Source organism: Corylus avellana, chromosome 6 (assembly GCF_965113065.1).
Source record: "Corylus avellana chromosome 6, dhCorAvel1.hap1.2, whole genome shotgun sequence".
Classification (NCBI taxonomy): domain Eukaryota; kingdom Viridiplantae; phylum Streptophyta; class Magnoliopsida; order Fagales; family Betulaceae; genus Corylus; species Corylus avellana.
This window is the reverse complement of record NC_142495.1, coordinates 9,191,025-9,218,111: the sequence shown is the minus strand read 5'-3', so window position 1 is coordinate 9,218,111 and position 27,087 is coordinate 9,191,025. Positions and strand designations below refer to the sequence as shown.

General features: G+C 35.7%; 4 protein-coding genes across 6 annotated transcripts; 3 read left to right on the top strand and 1 right to left on the bottom strand.

Annotated features, from left to right (window-relative positions):
* Window positions 1–596: 596 nt before the first annotated feature.
* On the top strand, window positions 597–4,777 carry LOC132188699 (RNA-binding (RRM/RBD/RNP motifs) family protein). Of its 2 annotated transcripts, XM_059603228.2 has the most exons (7): window positions 932–973; window positions 1,147–1,187; window positions 2,586–2,650; window positions 3,053–3,216; window positions 3,324–3,426; window positions 3,533–3,702; window positions 3,806–4,777. In XM_059603228.2, exons 3-7 carry the CDS (start codon window positions 2,614–2,616, stop codon window positions 4,265–4,267), a joined length of 936 nt encoding a protein of 311 aa, XP_059459211.1. In that variant the 5' UTR covers window positions 932–973; window positions 1,147–1,187; window positions 2,586–2,613; the 3' UTR covers window positions 4,268–4,777. The 2 variants fall into 2 exon arrangements, with proteins under 2 accessions (XP_059459209.1, XP_059459211.1); XM_059603226.2 differs by lacking the exon at window positions 2,586–2,650 and having other exon boundaries at window positions 597–973.
* Window positions 4,778–6,208: 1,431 nt separating this feature from the next.
* Window positions 6,209–11,305, top strand: GLYR2 (glyoxylate reductase 2). The gene is made up of 12 exons (XM_059602695.2): window positions 6,209–6,461; window positions 6,929–7,010; window positions 7,265–7,330; window positions 8,496–8,571; window positions 8,651–8,706; window positions 8,952–9,036; window positions 9,178–9,238; window positions 9,550–9,602; window positions 9,692–9,762; window positions 9,864–9,936; window positions 10,768–10,872; window positions 10,950–11,305. Exons 1-12 carry the CDS (start codon window positions 6,266–6,268, stop codon window positions 11,115–11,117), a joined length of 1,092 nt encoding a protein of 363 aa, XP_059458678.2. The 5' UTR covers window positions 6,209–6,265; the 3' UTR covers window positions 11,118–11,305.
* A 2,050-nt stretch (window positions 11,306–13,355) lies between these two features.
* On the top strand, window positions 13,356–17,694 carry LOC132186716 (nucleosome assembly protein 1;2). Its single transcript, XM_059600736.2, has 12 exons — window positions 13,356–13,570; window positions 13,878–13,921; window positions 14,293–14,388; window positions 15,293–15,385; window positions 15,598–15,685; window positions 15,768–15,829; window positions 15,910–16,094; window positions 16,174–16,351; window positions 16,441–16,484; window positions 16,995–17,211; window positions 17,347–17,364; window positions 17,462–17,694. Exons 1-12 carry the CDS (start codon window positions 13,501–13,503, stop codon window positions 17,528–17,530), a joined length of 1,164 nt encoding a protein of 387 aa, XP_059456719.2. The 5' UTR covers window positions 13,356–13,500; the 3' UTR covers window positions 17,531–17,694.
* Window positions 17,695–20,019: 2,325 nt separating this feature from the next.
* On the bottom strand, window positions 20,020–24,132 carry LOC132186512 (beta-fructofuranosidase, insoluble isoenzyme CWINV1). 2 transcript variants are annotated; one of them, XM_059600493.2, is made up of 7 exons: window positions 23,733–24,132; window positions 23,576–23,584; window positions 22,582–23,444; window positions 22,344–22,502; window positions 21,504–21,742; window positions 21,306–21,396; window positions 20,020–20,280 (listed from the first exon to the last, which is right to left on the bottom strand). In XM_059600493.2, the coding sequence occupies exons 1-7, from the start codon at window positions 23,911–23,913 to the stop codon at window positions 20,101–20,103; spliced, it is 1,722 nt and encodes a 573-aa protein (XP_059456476.2). In that variant the 5' UTR covers window positions 23,914–24,132; the 3' UTR covers window positions 20,020–20,100. The 2 variants fall into 2 exon arrangements, with proteins under 2 accessions (XP_059456476.2, XP_088373478.1); XM_088517352.1 differs by lacking the exons at window positions 23,576–23,584; window positions 23,733–24,132 and adding an exon at window positions 23,547–23,566.
* Window positions 24,133–27,087: the final 2,955 nt, after the last annotated feature.

Genomic DNA, 27,087 nt, shown 5'->3' with positions numbered 1-27,087 from the left:
TGTCTTATTCTAAGGTAATATTTTTAAAATTTTGTAATATTTCCTTCATTTTCTTAGTTTTAATTTCTATTAGAAGAAGATAATGTTTTTCATGATTAATTTTGGATTGTTAGTAACGTCGGCTTATTTCCACTCCCATATCAATTCTGGAATTTTTAAAAAAATTAAAACAGAGATTTTTTGTCTTTACTATCTTTTAACAGTAATAATATTTAATGCAATTATATGGCATAATATATACTTTGATTTCATTGACGAGGGAGAGAGAAGAAAAGAGAAGGGAGAGAAGCTACATAGAAAAGGGAAAGAGAAAGAAAAAAATGAGAGAAAAATGAAAAGCAAAAAGGAAGAAGAAAGTATATTTATTTAATGAATATGTGAGTAAATAGTAAAATTTAAATTTGGTGAATACTGTTTATCTTACTGCTTTTTTTGTTTTTTGTTTTTTTTGTTAAAGTGACGAGGCCGCAAGGAGTGCTGAGAGATCGTCACATTAAAACATCCAAAATATCCATCTGGGGTTTCCGGAAGAAATAAAGAAACGACATCGTTTGGAAAAGGATTACCCCCGTTCTTACATAAAATCGCAACCGCAATCTAAATTTCAAATCCACATCCCGAGTCTGTCAAACGCGCCGTTTTGGAGCTAGGGTTTCTGCACCACGAAAAATCCCAGCTAGGGTTTCGTTCTCTGCTACGGTTTTGCACCAGCTCAAACTACGAAGCTAGGGTTTTGCTAAGCCCCGAAACACTCCATGGAAGATTACGCAGAACCATCCCATTTCGAAGACGATCAATTCGCCTACAATGGCGAAGAATATCAAGAAGATTTTCAGGACCAAGAGCACCACCACCAACAACAAGAACGAAAAAAATTCGATTCGGAGCGTGGTTTCGAACCGAACGATAACGTAGGTACCGCAGGCAATGGCATAAAGCACTCAATCGGTCACCGTGACTCGGCGTCTGCAGGGTTAGTTAGATTTTTATTTATTTTTATTTTTTATCGATTGTAGTTTGGATTATCGTGGAGTTTTAGGAATTTCAGTTATAGACCGGTTGGGGGTGTTATTGATATTTGATGAAACACTGTGCGTCCTTGGATTGATGTAAATGAAACTTTGGGCTTTTGTTTCTGTGGTGTAGAAAGCTTTTCGTTGGAGGCATTTCTTGGGAGACCACTGAAGGTACTTTAAGCCCCAGTTTTTTTTCATAAGTCATTCATTGTGTTGTGGAGTTGAATTATTATGTTACATGTAACATCGTGTATTTCTAATTCCAAGAGTGGAATGAATTCGTTTTCATTGAGTTGTGGGAAATGCCCGAAGTAAATTTCTTTTGACCAAAGGATTGTTGTTCCAATGATATATTAAGGTATAGTTATAAACATGGTACAATATTTATCCACGAAAATATAATCATGGTACAATATTTATCCACGAAAATATAATCATGGGACAAGATAAACTGGGTTAGTCGTGTTTGTTTAGACATCGAGTGTGTCTGTTGATTAGGACAACAATGGCTTATTTTATGTGTCACTGTGCCTGCCAACTATGAATTCATATTTTTCTACTGGTTGACTTATGTTATCTCAATTTACATGGTTGCTTGTTGTTTCGGTTGTTATTTAATGGCTAAACTATACTTTTGATCCCGTAAATATACCAGATGTTCCAGTTTATTCTCTAAATTTCATAACGTTACAACTTTGTAGTTTATTTTTCCTTATCTCATGCATTGAATACTACCAATTTTAGGGAATTTAGCCTACTTTTCCAATATACCCTGTTGTAGATGTAATGCCTGGTGAAAGAATCTGAATTTAGTGTTTTTTACATAATGTCTGCAATTTATATTGCATTTAGAATCTGGTTTGTTAGTCATAACATAGTCAAGGTTTGATGTCTGCTCCCACTTATCATTCTATTACTTCTTGTTTTGTGTAAATTTTGTTACAGAGGTTGAAGCTCACCATGTAAATAACCATGAACACGAGTATTGTTAGGTTTTTAATTTTTAATTTTTTAATTTTTTTTTATATCATAGTCTAAGTGAAAATATTCCTCCTTTCTTGTCTGCTGTGGGGATTAAAATTCATAATGTGGTTTTATTTACTACCGTATTAGTAATGAATTAGTTCAAAAGTGTTGTATGATATCCTTTGTCAAGGCATACCCAATGAAAAGTTCTGAAAGAAGAAATAGCTTGGTCTTCATGGATTTGAATGCTATGCTGAATAATATAGATCAATATTTTTTATAATCTAAGAATAATGGATTGACATCTGAAGAAACATTCACAATGGGTTGGGGCTGCTTCTGGTTGTCCAGCATGAATGTAGAGGACTTCAATTTTGAGGAAATGTATAATTGCTGGGCCGGCCTGATTTGAGAAAATTTAAGCTCAGCCAAGCATATTATTTTGATGTTTTTATATTCTTCTATATTTTGTGTTTAATTCATGCTTGTCATGGATTTTGCCGCACGTAGACTAGTTGGTGGAAACTGATTCCTATAAGTATGCCCATGTATTTGGAATATGTTTTATTAAGTTGAGTTGAGTCGCATAAAATGTTTCTATAGGCCAGCTTGGGTTCAAAGTCGGGCAAGCATGGTTCGCCCAGCTCAATGCAACCTCTGGTTACAAGGTATGGCTTTTGTGGGCCTGTTGCAGTTGTTACAGCAGAGTAAGACGGCATTTAAATTGAAGTCATGACCAGTACAGAAGAAAATTTTGACTTGGTTGTCTTATGAAATTCTAGAACACATGATACATGTAACAAACTGAAGCCAAATGCTATTTCCTACCAAAATTAACGCAGTAGTCTGTATTGTTAGTTTGGTATGTTCCTTTTCGTTTGTATTTGAATTTTTCTTTTCTGTGGAGAGAGGCAGAAGAGAGTTGCACAAATTATATGATAGAAAAGATTATAGATGCCTTCATATATTTGTTTCCATTTTTTCATTACCATATTCTCATCCCTTTGTTCTTGAGTAATTTTGGCTTCCCTTTATGTCCTCCTTACCTTTTATGGTCATTTGGTTTTCAGAGGCTTTTGCTAATTACTTCAGCAAGTATGGGGACATAACAGATTCTGTAATAATGATCGATAAACATTCAGGAAGGCCACGGGGGTTTGGATTTGTAACATTTTCTGACCCAGCAGTTGCTGATACGGTTTTGGCAGAAGACCATGTTATAGATGGCAGAATGGTAACATTTGAAACCCCATTTCTCAGTTACATTCCCAGATCTTTTTGTATACCACACTTCCCCTTAATATTTTTCCCTTAGGAGTAATGAAATTGTTCCCCTATCAGGTTGAAGTGAAGAGGACAGTCCCAAGGGAGGATATAGAGGTTAAGGGGGTACTGAAAACAAAGAAGATTTTTGTTGGTGGAATACCAGCATCTTTGACTGATGGTAATTGTAGTCCAACAAATCATTTTGATTTTTCCATGACAAAAGTAAACACATTAATAAGAAAAAATATGAAGTTTTCATTTAATTATATGTTAAAACATTGCAGATGAATTGAAGGAATACTTCTCTTCTTACGGCAGTATTATTGAGCACCAAATTATGCTGGATCATAAAACTGGGCGGCCTAGAGGCTTTGGGTTTGTCACTTTTGAGAGTGAAGACACTGTAGAAAAAATCTTTTTGGAGGGAAAAATGCATGAACTTGGAGGCAAGCAGGTTCGTCAAAAGCCATGTTAGGATTTTAAATTGGCAATAGTGTTCTTTGTATTTTCAATATGAAAAATGTTTAATAATCTTTGCACTGTAATGTCAAATGTAGGTGGAAATAAAGAAGGCAGAACCCAAAAGAGCTGGTGGTGATTATAGGGGAAGTGCTGCTAAGTCATACAGTGGTTTTGGTAGCGGTTCAGCTGGGTATGGCGGGTATAAAACGGGAGGGGGTCGGGATGGTGGAAAAATGGACAGGGGTTATGGTGGGTATGGTGTCTATGATGGTTATGGTGGTTACGGGGGAAGCTATGGTGAAAGTTCTGCCAGTTTCTATGGTGGCTTTGGTGGATATGGATATGGATATGGGTATGGTGCACCCATGTACGGAAGTGCTGGATATGGAGCTGGTGGTTATGGCATTCCCAGTGCTTATGGCGGTCCTGCTGGATATGGTGGTAGTAAAGGATATGGAGGAGTTGGCGGCGGCGGTGGTGGTGGTTATGACAATGGTAAAGGATATGAGAGGGGTGGCAGTTCTTTGACTAGAAGATACCATCCTTATCAGAAGTGAAAAAATCTCGAACTTCATAGTTTGGGATGAACATCTAATGACGACCGGAGACTAATCGGATTCTCTGCTTGGAAGACAAAAATGGATATTGAGCGTCTATTGGGAGCTGCCTGAGGGGGTCACAATTAAGTGTATTGTACTTGTGAAAAGAACTCGAGTTGTAATGTTGAATTTTGTAGTAGGTTGGCCTACTGAAAGCGTGTCTTCGGAGGATTAATTTGCCGAAACTTTGATTTACAACATCCTCGGCATGATGTGAGAGCTCGCAACCGTCATCTTCGCACATGCTCTGTAATTCTGCATTTGAAACCAGTTCGTTTAATAATGGGAAGATTTGGTGAGAGTCGGCTTATAATCGGGTCTGGTTGGGGTAAATATGTTTGGTTTTTTGATCATTTACAAACTCCAAATATTCGCACCAATTCATGTAATAGGAAGCCAGGCATGATGGTCCCTTGTTCATCTTCTTTATCAGAGACAGAACAGAATAACATCCTATCAGTTGGATTCTGAATGTTCCATTGTTTCATGGAAGGACATGCAAAAATTTATTGTTTTTTATTAAGCAATCCGTCATTGTTCTATCAATAATGGAGTAACCATGGGAGTCCTTTACTTGGCAATACACTAAAATCGCGTATTATTGACTCTTTCTCTTTTTCCGTTTTCCTCTCTTACATGACATTTTATGTTTTTTTTTTTGGTAAACCTTTCTTGTCATATTTTTTTGTCCCAATTGACAAAAACACGCAACATGAAAGATGAAATTTAACTCTCATTATTCTTCATAATGGCAAGAGTAAGACTCTTATATTTTCACATCTGTTAATGGAGAAGTAATGCTGCCTCTTTCATGAGGAAAGCTCCACTAAAGTTTAAATTAGAATTGCTCCTCCTAATTTAAACAAAATTTATGTAGTCAAAAATACTTGCAAAGACAAAAATATGCATGGATAACTCGCCGAAGGTACTAGCAAAAGGCACTCAAATGCCTAAGTTAGTAAGGTATTTCTGAGAGGCCGAGAAGCAACAGAATGAGAGAGTAATAATGCGCATACCTTTAGATTAGAGTTTGTCTATCACCTTTATTTATAGGATGGTTTTGGTTTAGTCAGATAGAATTGATAGGCAAGCATAGTAGGTTAACGGCCTGATATGAAATGTGGAATATTATTGCAACTGCCTTTTTTTAAGGGGAACTCCCAAGATTTTTCTTGTCTATGTAGGTAAATTTGTGATTAGGAGAATACTCAAGATACCTTTTTTTTTTTAATTTTTTTTTTTTAAAAGAAGAATATGGGCTAAATAGGAAAAACTTATTGACCCTTAGCATTTTTATTTTTATTTTTTTATAGTCCTTCCAATACGTGTCTGTGGGTGAGATGACAAATAGCTTGAGGACCTTTGGTCAGGCCATTGACCGCCGGTTAGGTTCGTCGTCTTGTAGACTTTATTTTAAAAAAGGAGTCACTATAACTTAATGGTAAAAAATATGTAAAATTAGTTATTCTTGTATACCTGATTTGCAATTAACTCTTTGTGGTATTAAAATAAACTCAAAGGTCTCTGAGTTATGCCAAAAAAATAATTTAGTCCTTACAGTCAAACTCCGTTTACTAACTAAACATATTCTGATAGCCTAAAACGCTAGAGCCAATAAAATTGAGATACTTGTTGTATTTAAGTCAGTGTCACACTAACAGAATTTGTTAAATTAGTGAGCGAAATTTTACTGTAATGACTAAATTGTTTTGTTGGCATACTTTAGGGTCTTTTGAGTTAATTTTGATATCACAATGAGCTAATTGTAAACCAAGTAAACTACAAAAACTAATTTTGCATTTTTTCCTAAATTAATGACTAAAAAATATATACATTTTTAGGTTTTAATTTTAAAATTTGGTCCTGCCAGTCCTGGTCTATCTTTTCCATTATCCAAGCAATAATATTTAGAGCTTCTTCGCCCAGAAATGTGTGCCTTCTCACCCGCAAAAAGTAATGACCGCCTTAGCCTTAGTGAAGAGCCATTACAGTCACCAACTATCTTCAACTGCCATGGCAATGTGCTCCAGCTTTTGCCCTCAGATTCCAAACCAGTTAAGAGCAAGACCCATTTGCCCCTTCCCCCCAAAACCACTTTTTACTCTATCTGTCAACGCTTTCTCTTCTCAGACATCCAATGCTTCAGCAAAAGGTATTTTCTTTATCTATCTCGACGCTTTTCTGATGGGCATTCACTTTTTTTTTTTAATGGTTAGATGAATAACATGAGTAAGATGGGTGGAGTGAGTGGCATAAAAATTTCAGAACAAAATCTGGGGCACTTTTCTGTGTTTGATGGAAGCTAGAAAAGTCTTTGCATATTACAGAATTAGCCGACGATCCAATTCTCTATGCACAGCTGCCGTGAGGGGATAAAAGTTTAGCGTTTGAGTACAGTTGTGACGTGCTTCTTCCTTTTTCTTTATGGAAGTTAAATTCAATGTGACAATGTCAATTCATGCGTTCTTTATTTGGAAAATGCTATGATCTAGCACCTGATTTGGTTTAATTAGCTTTTATATTAGTTTGGCTTCAAATGTCAGCTTAATTGTTTATGTTGTAGGGGCCACTAGGTCTTGTTCTATCTAACTCACCCAAAGCCTTATTTTGAATTTGCAGCGGATGGATTGTCAGCAAGGATCGGCTTTCTAGGTCTTGGAATAATGGGTTCTCCAATGGCACAGAACCTTATAAAAGCTGGGTATTATTGAAATTGTCCTTAATTAGCAGAGAGAACCAGCACATGAGACATCTTTTTTAATCTTTCTTATGACTATATTCTTTGTAAAAATATGTTATGTTCAAACAATAGGGAAAAAACCTTGTCGAGTTTACTTGAATTATATTCTAATTATTTTCTATGAATTTTTTTGCTGGAATATTATTAGTTGTTTGTGACATTTTAAAGTCCATAGTTGTTCTCCAGAGTTTAATCCCCTAATTGGCATGTTGCAGGTGTGATGTGACTGTTTGGAATAGGACCAAGAGCAAATGTGACCCTCTTATCAGCTTAGGTGCAAAGTGAGTGTGGTAGAGGGTCAAATTATTTTTTTCTATGCATTTCCACATTATTATAGAATACTCTGAGCATTGATGATCTTATGGTGATAAGTAGGGCTGTGCAAAATAACCGCCTACCGCTTGCCAGCCGAGTACTGACCGACACCGCTTAAACGATGGCTGGTAGGCTGTAGACTTTTTCTATTTCCGACAAACTCAGTTCGGTAGGCAGAATAACATTTTCTAACCGAACCGACTTTACCGACCAACTTTTCCATTTCTTTGCTTACTGACATTACCGAACGGACATTACCGATTGTCACCATAATCATGTCGGTAATGGAAAATAAAGTTGGCGGAATAAGTCGGTGAAAATTTCAACTTTACCAACCATGGCGGTGTGACTTGCGAAAATTCCATTTTTGTAACCGAATTATCTGACTCCCAGCCCTAGCGATAAGATCTTGATGAGATTCTTGAGACTTTATGTTTTAACCATGACACACTATTGGTCTGTCCAAGGGCTGGGTCTATCCATTTCATGAATTGTTGACAGGGCAGATGGTTCAGTCCTCTGGGCTCTGGTGGGTTTGTAGTTAACGTCATTGTTTATCCTTGAATCGTGCCCCTTCATAATTACATTTACATACCATATACAATAAAAAATTCTGGCAGGTTTGTTCATGCTTTTTTGAGGGTGCTTTTTGTTTGAAAAAGTATTCTAATGTGACTTAAACGTGAGACCATTTTTGAGTGTTTTGTGTTTTAGGTTTTCTGTTCATCTCTATATTTTGAAGAGGGAGAAAAAAAAAAAAAAAAAAGAAGGAAAAAATTTTAACAAACAAAGCCGATTTTGAACGCCAGTTTTCTGTTGTTAGTCTGAATAGTTACTACAAAAGAAACCGATAAGTTGACATAAGGTTACAGAGTCCATGCCTTATGGTTTGTAGATGCGTCTGAATCTTGGGATGCACAACATTTGAACGCTATATATGTGGGGGTGCATCGTATATATTCTGCAGTAGCCTATTTGATCCATGAACATGCATTCTCTAGCTTGTGAACTTTTTCTACCAGGAACTAGTTTCTCATTGATTGCTGCTAGTGCTTTCATCTGCACCTTACAAAGTCCATGAGATACTTCAATATGGGAAATATTTATTATCATGGTAGTTATTTTATGCAGATATAAATCCTCCCCTCAGGAAGTAGCTGTTTCTTGTGATGTCACATTTGCCATGCTGGCTGATCCTGAAAGTGCAGTGCGTATGTTTCATTTAGATTTTTTCGTTGCTTGGACTGCTATCCCAGTCATGGCAACTTATAGCTGCTCCTTACCAGGTGGAAGTTGCTTGTGGAAAACACGGGGCTGCAAGCGGAATGAGTTCAGGGAAAGGGTACTATCTCTTTCTGTTACCATATTAATATGTTTCTGGAACCAAAAGTTTAAGTCACTGCTCTTAAACTGTACTCAAAGGCTTGGGTGAACTAGAATTGTCTCTAATGATTTCTTAAGTGTTTTGCCATTGGCATTAATGTTTTGTCAGTACACACTTCATTGACATTTGATTTTCTCAATCTCTATGCTTTTCTTCCCAAGCTGATGAACAGCGTGCATGATACTATTAATTGGCATTGGCAGGTATGTGGATGTTTCAACTGTTGATGGTGTCACTGCTAAATTGATTAGTGGACATGTTAGAGCTACTGGAGCATCATTTTTGGAGGTGAAGTTATTTTTTGGTTTCATTTCAAAATCTTTCCATTGCATCGAAAGTATGAATAGTGTGTCCTTACTGCTTGCTTTTTAAGGACATGGTAATGTTAGTTAATGCAATTTTCATTAACCTTTGGTGATTTTTCTCCAGGCTCCAGTTTCAGGCTCCAAAAAGCCTGCAGAAGATGGGCAACTGATATTTCTTACAGCAGGTAGGCCAGCTTTATTTTTCTTATTCAATGTCTTCAATTCATTGCTGATGCCAGACTCAAGTTTCCCTATCTAATATAGATGTCACATGTAATTACCAAATTCCCAAATTATGGAAATTCATTTTTATTATTTGATATATCTATAAAGTTCTTTCGCTATGTGTCGTACAATCAGTCTGCTCCAGATTTCTGTATTTCTTGTTTTAACCATGATTCAGAATAGAACTTTTTGTACGCATTCAAAATCCATGTCCCATGAGACACTGTAGGAAACCTAACAGAAATAAACCCTAGGCTGCATTGTTTTTCAGGTGACAAATCTCTGTATGAAATGGCTGCTCCACTTTTAGATGTCATGGGGAAGGTAGTATTTCTTTTTCTATACATATGCTGCTAATCTAGAATATTCTAACTATCCTTTTTATTCTGTGTACGAATTTATGCTTTTTCCAGTCAAGGTTTTACCTTGGAGATGTTGGAAATGGAGCTGCAATGAAACTTGTTGTCAACATGATAATGGGAAGGTTCTGCAGAATTCAATTCCACTTATTGTTCCTTTTATCATTTGCTTGTGTTGTCTATTGTAGTGAAAATGTTTCCTTTTACATGTTTCAACAATTTGTAGTATGATGGCATCATTTTCTGAAGGATTGCTTCTCAGTGAGAAAGTAGGACTGGATCCAAGCGTACTAGTAGAGGTACAATTCAGAGCATGTTCTATCTTGCCGGATAGTTTGCTTCATGTCACCTTCAAATGAACTTCAAGTAAATTGATTGGATTTTGGCATTTTTCTTTCCATAGGATTATAATCATTTAAGATAGTTGAACACAGGCTGCCGGCTGGTTTAGTTTGATTTGAAGCATAAGATGTAGGAGCATTCAGTAATTTGTTTAATCCATTTCAGGGCCTCCACCCACCACTTTGGGCACAGAAGAGATTCCCCTAATCAAATCATTGACCTAATATGCGTGGTGGAAAACTTTTAAGGAGTGAAATCATTTTGTTACTATTTGCCCAAAAAGTAGATAAATAAATAAAATTGGTCTAAAAGAACCTTATTATACATAGTTTCAATGAGGCAAAGCTTGATTTCTTTTTGAAAAATGAAGCAAGTTTGATGGCTCAATGTTTTATTTATCATATCAAAGATTTGCCAAATCAATAGTACAAGGGTCTCTTTTATATGCTGGCCAATTATATCAATCAAGAATGCTTTACAGTTAACATCTCAATGAAGCTGGGTATTGGACGATAGACTCAATAAATGAAACCCAAAAATTGGTTTCCAATTATCTAAAGCACACTGATTTGCCATTGGTCTTTACAACAGAAAATGTTTTGCTGGTGATGTATTCTTTCCTTTTCTTATTGTATTAGGTTCTCATTTGTTGTAGCCTGTGAACAACTTCTTGTCCTTTGTCTTTCCAATATAAACTTATTTCTGTCTGTAAGAAAGTTGTCATGAAGAGAACAGAAAGTTGTCATGAAGCTTCTCTTTATAATCTTTGCATCTGGATGAAATTGCAGATTGTCTCACAGGGTGCCATTAGTGCACCAATGTACTCAACCAAAGGGCCATCAATGATCCAATCCCTGTATCCCACGGCTTTTCCTTTAAAGCATCAGCAGAAGGTTTGTAATTTTTGCTACTGTCAGAATCACATATAAACATATAGTATGGATCTAAATGGCAAGAATAATGGTGGCAGGACCTGAGGCTTGCTCTAGGATTAGCAGAATCTGTTTCCCAGCCTACTCCAATTGCAGCAGCTGCGAATGAACTATATAAGGTTGCAAAATCTGGTGGCCTTAGTGACCAGGACTTCTCAGCGGTTATTGAAGCATTGAAAGCTAAATTGCAGAACCCAGCAAAATAGAAAATTTCTTCTCACATTAGAATTTATTTGAGCATGGGCTTTGATAATTGTTCTTGGGTTGGTCTCCACTTTAATCCATCATCAGTCTGAGCTTTTGTCTTTTTTATTTTTAATAACTGGTTATAAGAAATACATTAAATAATACGTAGTTGTTCAGATGAAAATGGAGAGCTGCGTGTGATATTTTATACCTATGTTTAGCTATCTCTGTTTCTTTGCTTTTGTCTTTATTTTCTCTGTATTTTTCTGTTTCTTGTGTTTTTTGTGGCTAGCTGTCTACCTAGTTGTTTTACGTTTATTATTGTACTGGAGACTGTCTTGTTTAGGCTTTTTTCTCTTTTTTGGGCCGTGCTATCCCTCCCTCCTACAACTGACTATTGATGGTTGTGTTTGTTACCTTCAACCTACTACCGATGGTCGTTTTGTTATCCCAGCAGGGATTCATGTTGATACTATCTCTTGCTAGAACAAACTCGCATTTTTTGGCGATTCTTTTGATGGGTCGTATCATTTATTTGACTCATTTTCAAATGTTTTTAGGGTGACGCTGTCCCATTTGTCTTTCATGTTTTTGTAATTCTCCTAATTTGCTTCCAATTTTTAAGAATACCAATCATTGGTGTATTAAACCAACAATGGCTTTAAGCCGCCTTCATAGGAGGTGCTCCATTTGTAAAAGAGGGTAGGAGTCGTAAAAATGGGGAAGACAGTGGTGTTTTTCTTAGTGATTGAATGTGTAGAATAATGTAAAATATGTACCTCATGCCTTCTATATACACATTTAGAACCTTCTAGAGTCTTCTAGGATTTTTTGGAGAGGTAATGGCCTAGCGCCCCTCTATAACATGCCTTTCTCTCTCCCGGCCATTAGGAAAGTCAATGGAAAGCGTGAGAGAATATTGTTACGCGAGCTGTTATGGGAATGATTGTCTGTTCGCTAGCTGATACTTGGGAAAGCTACGCTTGGGTCTAGGTGGAGTAGAGATTTACGGCTGCCATGAGGTAGCCAACTGTCAGACATTTTACCCTTTTTTTTTTTTTTTTTTTGAATTGAAGAAGATAAAATATTAAAGAGAAATTTAAATTTGAGGTATTAGTACCAAATTTGAGGCATTTACACTAAATTTAGGATGATCGAATTTCTTTTGGGTGATACAATCTTTAAAGGGTTAATTTTCCACCCCTAGGTTTTAGTTTTAAATCAAAAAATAAATTTTGAGGCATTAGAACTAAATATTAACTCATAAAAATTTAACAAAAAAAAAAAAAAAAATCTAGCAGGACTAGGAAGAGGGATTTTTCTACAATTTATTATTATTATTTTTTTAATAAAGCCACATCAGATTTTGGCAGACACTTGTCTATCTCTTGGCAGCTTGATAACAGGACTCGTCTAGGTGAGCGGGCAAAACAGGCCCAAGTGAGTGGTCTTTGGGTTGTCGAATACTTAAATTGCCACATATTGGCTGAGGAGGATGTGAACCTTTTTCTTCTTGAGCAAGTATTTCATGGGTCCTATGACTATAGCCATGTTTCACGATTCATGAAAGAAACGTTAAATTGAGGAGCACTGATTGGCAGCACGCGCGGGCGTGGCACGCCCAGTGCAAATTTTTTTTTTTTTTTTTTTTTTTAAGATCAACAGCACGCGGCGTGCATTTACCCTAAATTGAGCGGGTAAAGATATTGACCACGCCTGGCGTGCATCAACAGTGATGCACGCCAGGCACAAAATTTTTTTCCTGAGAACAATTTTCCCAAATATTTAAATTTTTTTTTTTTTTTTGCTAACATAAAGACAAAGGAGAGAATATTCATTATGTGATTTACATGAAATTAGTTTCTTCTACAATTATTATTTTATTTATTCAACAAAAACATACACCACGCAACGTTTGCGTGGTCAAAAAATAAAAAATAAAAAATATATTTAAATATATAAAATGATGGTAAATCACTAAATCACTTCACGTTTTGCCGTTTCGGAAGAATATATATATATATATATTTTATTATTATTATTATTTTTTTCTTTCACGTTTTGTATGATTGATTATGAAAAATGGAAAATCATAGCATAAACACAGTTGGCTGGGCCCCAACTGATATCCTCACGTAGTTGCCACCCAATTGGCCCGTGATGTCCACGCTCTCCATCGGCGCGTGACACACATCGCCCTCCTCCTCCACATCATCATCTTCGTCGTTGTCATCATATAAAACCCAAAACTCCAACGAGAGAGTGAGAGAAGAACGGTCGCACTTGCCCTTTCTCTCCTCTTATTTTCCCTCCCTCTTTCCCCACTTCCCCTCATTTCCTTCTCTAGGGTTCGCCTTTCTTTTTTTGTTTTTTTTCTCGCCCTCCAAACAGAGCTTAGAAGAAATGAGTAACAACAAAAAGGAAAACTTCGACATGTCCGATCTCGGCTCCTCCCTCCCTGCCGCCGCCGCCGGTAACTAAACCCTAATCTCTCTCTCTCTCTCTCTCTCTCTATATATATATATATACATGGCATTATTTGGTGGAAACTGTTCTTAGCTTTAGTCCTTCAAATTGGTCTGGTACCTTTGAATTTTTTTCCCTCTTGTATTATGTGAAACTGTTTGAATTTGATCTTAGTTATAAAGTCAAACAGGTAAACGCACATACATGTATATATATTGTGTGTATGTTTATGATTATATGTTAGAAATGTTGATAGTAGCTTTCTGCTGTTGGAAGTGCAATGAGTTCTGAGCTGTGTTTATTGTTGTGTATAGCTCTGAGTGCGGAGGATCGTGCTGGTCTTGTTAATGCGCTCAAGGCAAGTTTTCTTTGTGCAAAATGAAGATGGTTTTGGTAGCGTTTATTATAATCAGTTAATTAAGGGCCAGTTTGATGGTGAATTTTTTGTGGGCGTTTAAAAGCTATTTTTAGGGTAATGTCATGGAAATCAATTGATTTTAGAATGGAAAAAAAAAAAAAAATGGTTTGTGCATTTTGAAAGAGGCAAGCAGAAACAAATGTAAAAGGATGAGTCCTTTAGGATTCTTTTCCAGTTTTAAAGATGGTTTTCAGATTTTATTTTATTTTATTTTTTAAAAAAATCTAATTCCAGTGCGAAATAGATATGTTGATTCTGGGGTCTTATTTTTCTGACGATGCACTGTTAAATGTGTTTTGATGTTTGTGCAGGATAAGCTTCAGAGTTTGGCCGCTGGGCATTCAGATATCTTAGAAACTCTGTCACCCAAAGTAAGGAAGCGCGTTGAGGTTCTGAGAGAGATTCAGGTTAGCTTGCCTCAAAATGCTATCAGTTATGAATTTTGTTTTTCTATGGTTTACATTTTTGTATAGACTTCAAACTTTTGCTGCTAATCTTAATAACATTAATTTTATATTCTCTGGTGTAAGTTGTATAATGCGATGTATGCATGAAAACCATATGTGACCTTTAATTGTTTAGTAGTGGGTTTGCTTAGCATGGTTTACTCGACTAATGTATTGTCCCCCTGTGGCCGTAGTGGACAGGTCTATGCTTGTTGCATTATTTCTTTCTTTATTTGTTTTCCTTTAGATATTGGTTTGCAAAAGGATTCTTTATGATGCCTTGGATAACCTCTGAGAATGACAGCCACACATTCAAGTATATCACTTGAATGATTGTGAATCACTTACTTGAGTATAGTACCAGAATGACTAATGTCATGCAACGCTTGAAATATGGATGTGTGTATATATAGATTGATACTTCTTTAAGGAAGATATCATTGAATGGAAACACACACACACACACACACACATATAAAAGTAATGTAAAATTTTATAAAAAAAGTGCAAGGCCCGTACGCACAGGAGCTCTTAACTGAACGAGCATATTCCCCTTTGTTATTTGGGTAAGTGTGAATACATAATTGGGGGTTACTAAAAGCAAATTTGGCAAGAGCTGTTCTTTAATGGGCTTCATACTTGTAGTGCCTGTTCAGAGGTGCTTGACTTGATGCGTCTGCAAAGTTTCCTCGCCTCAAGGGTGTTTAGGCTATAGGGAATCTTGCCTCACCCAAGCACCCTGACAAGCGCTCAGCTAGCCTTTGAACTCAGTGGTCTTTGTGAGCGGGCTGCTAGTTTGAGCATATGATTCATTTGATCTTCAAATATAGAGTTGGATATAACCTTACTCATTCTCAATTTGCAGAACCAACATGATGAGCTGGAGGCAAAGTTTTTTGAGGAGAGAGCGGCATTGGAAGCTAAATACCAGAAACTTTATGAACCGCTTTACACAAAGGTATATATATATGATACTGACAGGCAGTAAGTTTTGCATCATATTTATTGATATCACTACATTATCGTTATGAAGTTTTCCAGGTTAGAGATTTATTTGTCAAAAATAGACTAGGATCAATGGAATTCGACTGCTCTACCAGTTTTGTTGATTTACAGGGCTGGCTCATATATCCTTTTCAGTTAATTCATCTGTTTATTGGGTCCTTGCAGAGATACGAGATTGTGAATGGTGTAGTGGAAGTTGAAGGAGTTGCAAATGAAGCTCCTGCGGATAAAGAAGAGGACAAAGCTGCAGAAGGTACCTCTCAAAATTTCAATCTATTATCTATACTTAACCATCTTTCCTTGAACTTGATGTTTGATTTCATCTGGAAATGCAGAGAAAGGAGTGCCTGACTTCTGGCTTACAGCTATGAAGACTAATGAAGTACTAGCTGAGGAGGTGAGAAGATTTCTCCATTGTCTATGTTATTCATCCATTGAATTGATTGTGGAAAAATGATTTACTGTTTCCTGGAATAGATCTCGGAGCGTGATGAAGGAGCTCTCAAGTACCTCAAAGATATAAAGTGGTGCAGAATTGACAATCCAAAGGGTTTTAAGCTGGATTTCTTCTTTGATCCAAACCCTTATTTCACAAATTCTGTCCTTACAAAAACATATCACATGATTGATGACGATGAGCCTATATTAGAGAAAGCGATTGGGTAATTTAATCTCTGTTTTCTAATGAATGTTTTGTCCTCTCTTTCTTTGAGTCTCTTCTTATGTCGGGGTGTTTTCTAGGACGGAGATTGAATGGCATCCAGGGAAAAGCTTGACGCAGAAGATCCTGAAGAAGAAGCCAAGAAAGGGATCTAAGAATGCCAAACCCATCACAAAAACTGAGAGTTGTGAAAGCTTCTTTAACTTCTTTAACCCTCCACAGGTCCCTGAGGATGATGAGGATCTTGATGAAGATACTGTAAGTTCAGTTGTCACGTATAACAGATGATAAGGTGATTGGAAGTACAATAAATACTATTGTTCCTGAATTTTGTGATCTATTGTCAGGCTGAAGAACTTCAAAATCAAATGGAGCAGGACTATGACATTGGGTAAGTCTCTGCATTTTCTTTTTACTTGAGCATTAGAACGTAATTTTCTATTGTGTGAGATAACACTTCTAGCTTATCATTTGATGGGGCATTCTAAAGTTAAGCGGAAATATATTTTTATCATTTTGAGGTGTCTCTTGTGCATGTGATAAACCTGCTCGATTGGTAACGTTGGAGTTTGCTAGGCATCCGATATGAATTGGTTTATCCTATATTACTTTTTTAGTAATATAGTCATTACAAATGAAAAGGATAGGACAGACGATGTGGAAAAATATCAATGTTTTTTTCCCGAATAAACAAATTTTGGTGGCATACCATGAAGGGGGGATATTTCACATGCCACAGAAAACAAAATGAATTACTCATGACCCATTTGAATCGTGATATACTCTGTAGTTGTCTGAATGCTTGAAAGGGTATTTAGCATAGGAAGGGGGTATGTGTTGTCTAGTCATCCGAACATATTATTGTTTTCTGTAATGACCATTAGTTGGTATTGCTGTGTAGATCAACAATTCGGGATAAAATCATCCCTCATGCGGTTTCATGGTTTACGGGGGAGGCTGTACAGGGGGATGAGTTTGGGGATATAGGAGATGATGATGAAGATGATGACGAGAATGAAGATGATGAAGGTGATGAGGATGAGGATGAGGAGGATGAGGAGGATGAGGATGAGGATGAAGATGAGGAAAAGGAAGAGGAAGGCAAGAGCAGGAAGAAGGTACAGATATCATCAAGATGAAATCACTTATCGTGTGCTATTTGAGTTCTTAATTTGAAAATCAGATAGATTTGTAAGTTCAAAATGCTAATGTTTTTTTTTCTTTCTTTCCGATCTTTTCGTTGAATCTTGCAGTCTTCTACTCGACCCAAGGTGAGATGATCTGACATAATATTATTTACGGATTCTAAGAGATTGTTACGTTGGGTTAGTGATGTAATAACTTCTGGTTTATTATTATGAACTGCAGAAAAGTGGAAGAGCACTAGCTGGGGAAGGTCAGCAAGGTGAGCGCCCTCCGGAGTGTAAGCAGCAGTAGTGTTACTTCTTTTTCACTTCCTTTTTTCTTCTCCCTTTTGAGGAGCTTTTGTGGGGTCTTATTACTCAAATAGTATCTGTAAAATGCACTATACTTTCAATTGATGTTGGCATTATTGATTACGCTCTATTTGTATGATATGAACTTGTTAGTTTTTTTGAAAATTTTGGTTTCTTCAATGGTTATTATATTTTTTTGGATGAATGAAAAATTTTATATTAACCAACCAAAAACCTACACACTCCAGCAATCAAGCTGGAACTCAAAGCCAACAGGCTACGAAGGCAAAACGCCAAAACAAAACACACAGAAGAGCACAAATCACTGCATCTGGCCAAACAACAACAAACAACTATACAACTCACAAAGAAAAACAGCAGCAGCATACCACCCACCATAAACTCCATCAAATAGTAAAAGAATCAGCATCAACAGAACTACCAAAACTTCAGCAAATGGCTCCACACCACCAACCCCACAATACAAACGACAGAAAACTGTGAGAAATACCCCAATCAGAGCATAAAGCTTGCCCTTTACTCGCAATCCGATTCCTAATTTCCCAACAAACATTCTGTAAAAGCTTTTCTTCATAAAGCAAAACATTACCCAACTTAAGATCATTCCTAAGCTTCCAGAGATTATACACAGCAGAATCCTGCAAACTGTGGCTTGAAGAGATTTTCCATTTCCAATCGCTTAAATCTCTTTCAACAATAGCATCCCACAATCCCACTCCATTGGCATACCGGACTGTAAACACAGGTTTTTAACAGAAAACTCCAATAAACAGAATCATAGGCTTTCAGTGGAAACCTTGAATGTTTGTCTTGGTTGGGAATAAGTTTTTTTTTTTTTTTTTTTTTTTTTTAACTGGTTCTCTGAACTCTAGAATAGATATTATGTGCAGTACCCTTGTCCTATTGCACTGTATGTGAGTGTACGGGTGGGCTCTATCTATTTGGGGAGGTGTTCGAACAATTTGAGCCCTATATGCTGAAGTTGTTCGAACACTTAGTGAAATAGGTGGGATTCGTTCATGCACTCATACATCCCTGGCTTATTGTAGGATATTGCATTGGATCTTAATCCCAGTTTGCTAAGGAACCAAAAACAAAAGAACTTGGTATTAAGGCCAGTTGAAAATCATGGTCCTCCTAGTCCATTACAAAATGAAGCAATCGTTTTTTTCTAGGTTGAACCTAAAATGGTTGTCGTTTACATGATAATGGATTTTGCCAATCTTAATTACATAAATGACGATAAAATTGTTGCTATCTAATGAGGCAACTAAATGATGCAGAGATTTGTGCTGTCTAAACGACAAAAAAAAAAATTATACCCCTTCAAACAACACAAATCTTGTGTTGTTTATAAGAAAAAGTTAGGTGTCATTTGTCACAAACGATGATGAAATTTGTGCTGCCTTTTGTTGAAGAGAAATGGTGGCTAAGCTTGCTAACATATGCATTGTTTTTGTGTTTTTATGAGTATTTTGACTCTGAAAGTTGTTTGTCCATATTTTTGTTTTAAAAGTAAAAAATTAGAGAAAAAAAAAATTAACAAATAAAGCTGTTGATTCTCTTAACCTTAAAATAAAATAAAAACTGACAAATTTTGGTAGAGAGAGTTAAGAGAGAAACATACTTTTTTTTTTCTTCCAAGTATGGTAACAAACAACTTAAAATACAAAATATTTTTATTAAACCTTTTCGCTTCATAGGAATATTTTGATAAAACAAGTCTGTAACTTTTGTAAGAATAGGAACTAACTATTTAAGAAAAATTAAAAAATTGATTTTTTTTTTCTTCTAGGTATTAGAGTGGTTGGTTGGCTACCCACAGTGAAAAAGATGGGTGGCCACACAGTTACCTCTATCTTGGTCAGAGGTGGTCTTGGTCAGAGGTGGTCGTATGACCACCACATGTAGCTTTCCTTTGGTTTAGGAATGGAAATGAGAATCCACCACAAGTGAGTTTTTGAAAAACTTTCCTACATTTAAGAAATGAAATAGGATTTAGAAAGTCGACTAATAGTGCTCTAATAGGCCTTAAAATGTCGACTTCATAGTTCAGTTCATTCTAAGGAGAAGCGCCTTGTTAAAGTAATGATTAAATTTACTTATTCCTATTAGCTTAAGCTTTTAGAAAAAAAACGGTGATTTAACACGCCTTTTATTTATAACTCATTGACGTTAGCCGTTTGTGATATATTCTTTGGTCTTGTTTATAATCCAGCAATGGTACTGCTAGAATAGTGTCGTATGATAAATTTTTGTCACACTATTTTGTACCAAAATGATTAATTAAGCAAATTAATTAATGAGGAGCTTCATATCCCCTTCAACTCACTACTCTTTCCTTCCATCACTCTCTTAAGCCTTTTGCAACACACGGTGGAGAAAAAGGAAACAATTCTTGGGGAACACTAACACAATAATAATCAAGGAAAAATATAAACAAGATATTTGTTTCCAACACTAACACAATAATTAGAGTTTCAACTCTCAAAATATATTTTATTTCAAACGTACACTAACACAATAATTAGAGTTTCAAGTTCTCAACCCTCAAGTGAGTTGGGCTTTCTTCATGCTCCAAGCACTAAATCTTGTGATTTGAATATTCTCAGTGCCATTGTTGAAAACATGCAAGTGTGCCTCATCTTGAATTGCCAATGTGGGATAAACTCTAGCTGTGATGCATGCCTTTCCTTTTCCACCAAAGCTTTCTACAATTGAATGGTCGATCTGTGGGAAAGGGACAAACGTCACAAACATGATGTAAGATCAAGTAGGACAAAAATACAAAAATAAAATAAAATTATGAAATGGGTGAAAGTGTAAAAGCATCCCTAGGAAGACTTTTTTGAAAAAAAAAGACTCATCAGTCAAATATCCTTAATGGGTGGTCAGAAATTTGCTAGGAGATTTTTCACTTCCATGAAACGTATCAAAATGGAATACTATGACTAGGATAAGGATCACAGAAATCATGGTCCCAATTGCTAGCAATGTGAGAAATCTCATTTGAGATTTCCTTGTTCAAATCAATTTTACTAGCAATGCAAACACCAACTCTCAGTTGTTTTAGAGATTTTCGAACACAAACACGGATATCCAAACACTAACAGTTTAGAAAGTTTTATTGTTCTCTTCACTTTTTTAATAGGATTGCAAACACAAACTTTTTATTTGTCTAATGTTTGGAAACCAATGACAAATCACGTTCCTACATTTTAAAATCGTAATTTTGAAATCGCACATTTTGAAATCATAAGCTTAAATAAACCAAGAAAAAAAAAAAACATTTTTCTAAGAAAACTCTATTTGCCGACACAATTCCATTTGGCTCTAAGGGTGTGTTTGCTAATGGCCCTAGAACGGTACTGTTCAGGGCCTCCCTCAATCCCAAAAAGAAACATATTTTTACCTCAAAATTAATTCTAACATCTCTACTTTTTATACCACATCAATCATTTTTATTATTATTATTTAAATAAAAAAATCACTACAAAACAAATTTTTTACATTTTTCCATATAAAATATATTTTTTCACTTTTTTCCATAAAACATTTTCACTAAAACCAATCAAACATTTATTCTTAAAAAAAGCTATAGTACCGACCCTGAAACGGTACCATTCCAGGGCTATTGGCAAATAGGGCCTAAATTTCCCAAAAATGTAAGGAGTGGAGGCTATGAAAGCTTGACGTGCACATTGAAAAGTAGAGAAATTTGAATAGATTTGTACAATTTCGTAGCAACTACTCACCAAGCTTCTAAGTGACAGTTCCTCACGAGAAGGGTCGACATCTAGAAAAGCCCCATAAGTGGTCTTATCATTACCATTATTTAGGGAAGACCTGCCAGCCACATAAAATAATAATAATAATAAAAGAATTCAAATCTTTGAATTTTTGGTAAAGAAATTTGATTGGCAAAGGAAGAAGATTGTATATATGGGATATACCTGCTTTGATCACTGCACATGAGCACCACATATTTGTCTTGACCTTTGAATATTCTGAAGAACACTGCCGTTTGCTCTTGGAAGCCCTTTGAAGCCAGAGCCAGCAGCCCGAATGGTCCCAGCCGCCCCTTTACTGATGCACCCTTTCGGCTACAAAGTGCTTGTGGATTGGTCCACTTTGGGTCCAGCTTTTCTGCTTTATGCAACTCAATTGTTTTGAATGAAATCTCTACGTCAGCCTGCAAGAAAGGTCAAAGATAGGTAGAGAATTAGCAATATTCTTAGTGGGTTTTAATTGACTTGTACAATAACATGTGGCAAAATCCCATTGCTGAATTACCATGGAAAGAACTCTTTCATTTGGCTAAGCAATTGCCTTGATTTGGTAGCTTTTCAGGTTCTGCTTAGGGCATCTCTAAAACTAGAGTAATCAAAATAGCTCTGTAAATTTTTATTTTAGTTATTCATTTTTCTATATATACTCTATTTTTTATTTTACTCTCTATTTTAAAACAAATATTATTTTCTAATTTTTAGACAAGGGAGAAAGAGAGGCAGAGAAGAAGGATGAGGAAAAATTCGTATTATATTAGTAGAAGCTGCTACTATAAGCTATAGTAAATAAGATGAAAACTTTCTGTTTTAAAAGGTTTGCCGGAGAGGTATGTATAATGGCTCATAATAACTAAATATAACTATTATGAACAATTACTTAGATGGAGTACTTTTGTGGGTTCCGCTTATAAACCACTCTCTTTTATTCAGCCCCCTTAATATCAATTTTTCCTTATTCCTAGGTATAGAAAAAAATAAAAATAAAAATAATAAAAAGAAATTCACCTGTGCTGACGTGACACCAGAAACTTCAAGTGCTAATCCTCCCTTAAGCACTTGTTTATGCAACTTGACTTGGTTTTCCCGCAGCCTTTCAATTTCGCTAATCGGCCATTGCACTAATTGTTTCCCAGATTTATGCAGCCAAATACTCCTTGGAATTGCCTGCAAAATGTGCCAAATAATAATAATAAAATCAAGCAAATTCTAAATTTGCTTAATAAAAATAAAGCACATTAATTACCTGAACTCCTGACCATCCCTTCTTGATATCATCTTCGACGCTGGAGGACTCATTAATCCAACCCCACAAGATTCTTCTTTTCTTTGCACTATCAAAAAAAGTTTTTGAAGCATAAAATTTCCCATAATCATATCTCAGCCCGGAATCGCTGTCCACCTGTCCCTTGTCCGGAACATAAATATCCTTGTTCACGTTATAAGTTCCGACCGTGTAGTAATCATGTTTGGTGTCGTCCAGGCTCAACTTGAGCACGTGTTTAACATGCGGGCCGATAACTGACGTGTCAACGCCAAGATTGGCATTGATTGGAACCGGGTAGAAATCGGGGCACTCCCACATTCCGGTGTCTTTTGCCGAGTGAAGTGGGTGCTGAGATTTAGTCCAGTGAACAAAATCTTTGCTCCGGTATAGAATAGCTAATCCCTGGCGATTCCTTTTGCTTCCGATGATCACTCTCCATATCTGGTCAGGGCCTAACCAAGCGGTGGTCGGGTCTCTGAATGAGCTTGCATTGATTTGGTTGGCTATAGTAGGGGCCATTAGTGGATTTTTGGCGGACTTGACCCATTCCGTCAGATACGGGTCGGAGAGGTTTTTGGGTGTGGCCAAGTTTTGGACTTGCTGGTTCTGTGGGTTGATTCCAGTGTAAAGAATGACTGGTTCACCGGAGGGGAGGATTGTGGTGGAACCCGACCAGCAACCATTGATGTCCGACGGTTGTGATGGGTATATGGCAGGAACATGTGGGGTCCAATTCACCAAATCCACTGATGTTGAGTGGGCCCAGACAATGTTCCCCCACACCGCACCTTTCGGATTGTACTGGTAAAATAGATGATAAAGTCCCTTGTAAATCATTGGTCCTACAGATGTGGATTAATCACATCAAATACTATATAAAAATCACATTTATTATTATTTTCTAAATTAAAAAATTGACAAATTGAATTTGAGATTCAAAAGACCTTAAAAAGCAAGTCAGAAAGGAACCAACCATTAGGATCTGCATTTCCGAAGACACCCATTTGTCCATTTCAGCATCAGATGACGGTAAGATGACAAAAAAGCAACAAGAAGAAAGAAACATCAAATATTAGAAAATGAGACATATTTAAAGCAAGAAAGAAAAGGGGAAGAATAAATAATTATACCGTTGATCCAGTTCTTGGGGGGTTGGAAGTGATAAGAAGTTCTGTAAGGCTGGTGTGCAGGAGGAGATGAGGAAGCCTTAATGTCTCTGTAAAGATGATGGGAAGCTTGAAGCTGAAGAACGCCATGGGAGAGAAAGAGAAAAGAGGAAAAGAGTAGCCAAGCTGCAGAAGAGATGGCCATGGTGGTGGGGAGTGAAGGGGAAGGCAATGCTATGACTTCTTATATAGAAAGAGACAGCGTGGGGTGTGAGTACGTGGATTAAAGAGGATTAAATTACACCACAGATCTAATGTTTACAACTTACACGTCTTTGAAAATCGATAGATTTAAGAAAGAAGTTTTTGTAAGAAGAAGAATCCGGGAAAATGTGTCGTCTACTCGTTTACAAGTCAAAGTCAGGCGTTGTGGTCATATTTGCTGCATCTAAATCGATAGATGCAGCTAATAAATTGTATAAAAATAAAACTGAAAAGCAGAGTAAAACCTACTATTCAGAAAAAAAGTAATAAAAAAGATAAAGAATAATCCAGGCAAAGCGTGAAAATGGCGTCCACTTGCCTAACAATTAATGGCTTCCTACCATGATGGATATCTAGTCAACTACCACTTCCTCCACATGAATAAGCCCTTTTGTCCTTTGGCATCTAAGGCATCGATGGATACAAACTTCCCATTTCTCGGTATTATTTATGGGTTCGGATTTTCTCAGATTTTCAAAAATATATGATATTTTTATATTTTAAAATTTGAGCACTCTATTTTAGCTAACGATTTAAATAAATACAAAAGTATGTGTTACAGAGACAAATTGATTTGACATGTTGAGAACTAAAATTAATTATTTCGATAATAAACAAACTTCTGCATTTGTTTAGACTGTTAGATAAAATTGATGGCTCAAATTTTAAAATATGAGAATCTTATATATTTTAAAATATATGAAGGGATCATCTCACCCAATTATTTATTGCAAATGGATGAAATAGAGAGATGATTCTCCTTAATTAGCATGGGAGTTGGGTAAATTTTTGGGACTACCGTATTGTCCACATATGAGTATAACATTTAATCTTTGATTGTTGCATGTTCTACATCTTGAAAAGAGAAATCTCATAGAACCGGTGGCCTTCGAAGGTGGTAGTCAACGACTCAATGGAGACTTCCAGCAAATTTAGGTTGCGGCGAAAAATGAATTGCCCGAATGAGTGAATGCGTGCAAGAATGAGTAGTTCAAATTCGAAATATGATTTAAAGCTTCGAAAAATAAAAACCATTTTGGAGAGATTAAAGAAGATATTTTTGGCCAATCAAAAATGTTTCTAATTTGACTATAATTTTTTATTATATCAAACACCAAAAAATTGAAAAAAAAAAAAAATCAAAAAACATAATATATGACAAGGAAACGTAGGAAAATCAAAATTAATTTAAAATAGAATATTATGGGCATGGCTGCAAGAAAAGGGTACTACCCAATCTATCTACCCATACTTTTTTTTTTTTGTCTTTGACAATTGCAATTTATGACATAATATATGACGAGATCTTTATACATGCTTTTAGAAATATGTTAAAATCTAATAAAATTTTTATATTTTGTCCATATAAGTTTATGTGACAAGATACCACATTATTTTTTTTTTGTTTTGTCTTTTTCTTTCAACAAAAAAGGTGATGTGGCATCTTGCCAAATAAACTTTTATGAGTAAAATTTGGAGTTTCTTTTATTAAATTCTAGTATTTCTCATACTTTTATTAAAATTTTAATATATAAATGATGACGTGTGAGTACACGTGGCAGCAATAATAATTACCAAAAAAGAGAAATGCATGGGATAAATCATCACGTGATTATCTGGGAAGTGGAATAAAATTCAGAGAATTAAAGACATTTTTCTTCTCTTCCACCACCCCTTCCTTGTTTGTTTCCTCCTGCTCATAAATTTGCAGCCTCCATTTTGGACCATTTTAGAAGCCCGGAGGCCTTCGATCGATTGCAATTTGATGATCCGGTATATACCAAATCTGGTGGCTGCATTCTCCCTTATTTTCTAAGTTTTTCTTTTTTTGAAGTCATTTTAGGAGGCTCCTTCACATGCTTTCCCATTAAAATGTGCTCAACTTGCTGAAATGAAATAATTAATTAATTATATGTTATATGCCGTTCTGTCAGTCTTTGTATCCATTTGGCTTTTTAACATTCCCTCCCTGTGCTTCAGCTTTTTCACTCAAAAAGAAGATATAAATTATATATTAATAAAATCACGTTTTATGGAATTGGTGAGGAATAGAGTATCTTTTGGAAAGCGTGACTATTTTTCTTCAAAAGAAAGCAACCATGTAATTTTTAAAATATTAATTTTAAGGCATTTAAAGTTAGTAAAGCCAAAGATTTTGTACTTTGTAAATTATTATATTATCTCATTCCCGACCAAACACAAGAGAGTCTTATTTAGAGATATTATTTATTTATTGAAACCCTTTATGAATTTTGGTTATTCCACAGATGCTGTTGAATAATCAGCCATGTATGTTGTCCCCAATTAAAAAAAAAAAAGTGGTTCTAAGCTTTTATATATGTTTGTTAGAGCATTTTTTTTGGTATGGCCTAATTGGTGATGGTTGCCTGTAAAATAGTGAAGGCATTAAAAAATCCGTCGATTCGGAGTTTGGGAAAATTTTAATACATAAGTTAGCATTCTTAGTTGAAGTGAGAATATAGCAATGGGCCAAAATTTTTAGAGATAAATCGACTTCCTTTACATGATGTGTTGCATACTTTTTATATAATAGTCTCCATTGAAAATATATGGAGTAATTCAATTATTGTAAAATTCTATGTAGCTGTAGTTTATTTGAATGAGATTGCTTGAATGCGACCCATAAGGAATTTTATCCTCATCAATGTTTAGAGGTTATTCTTTCTAAAAATTTCTATATATATATATATATATATATATATATAGTCCATGGAGACCCTGGCCTTTGGCCAAGGACGAATCACTTGAACTTCCTTTTCCATTTTTTTTTTAATTATAAAAAAACATTTGTCACAATATTATCGATGTTGACATGACATATTAAAGGATTACCTTTTGTGTTCGCTTATCTTAGGAAGTTTTCAGAAACTTTTTAAATCTCAAATAGCTGTTTACAATTCAGCGAAATCACATTGACAAATTTTATATATTTTTTTTGAAAAAAATATAAAAAAGCTTTCTAAACTATCAGCCGTTTGCAATATAGCCACTTAATGTTCAAAAAGTACTAAAATAGCCTTCAAACTACCAAAATGTATCAAAAATGCCACTTATTTTTTTTTATATTCCTATACTACTCCTATTCTTTTAACAA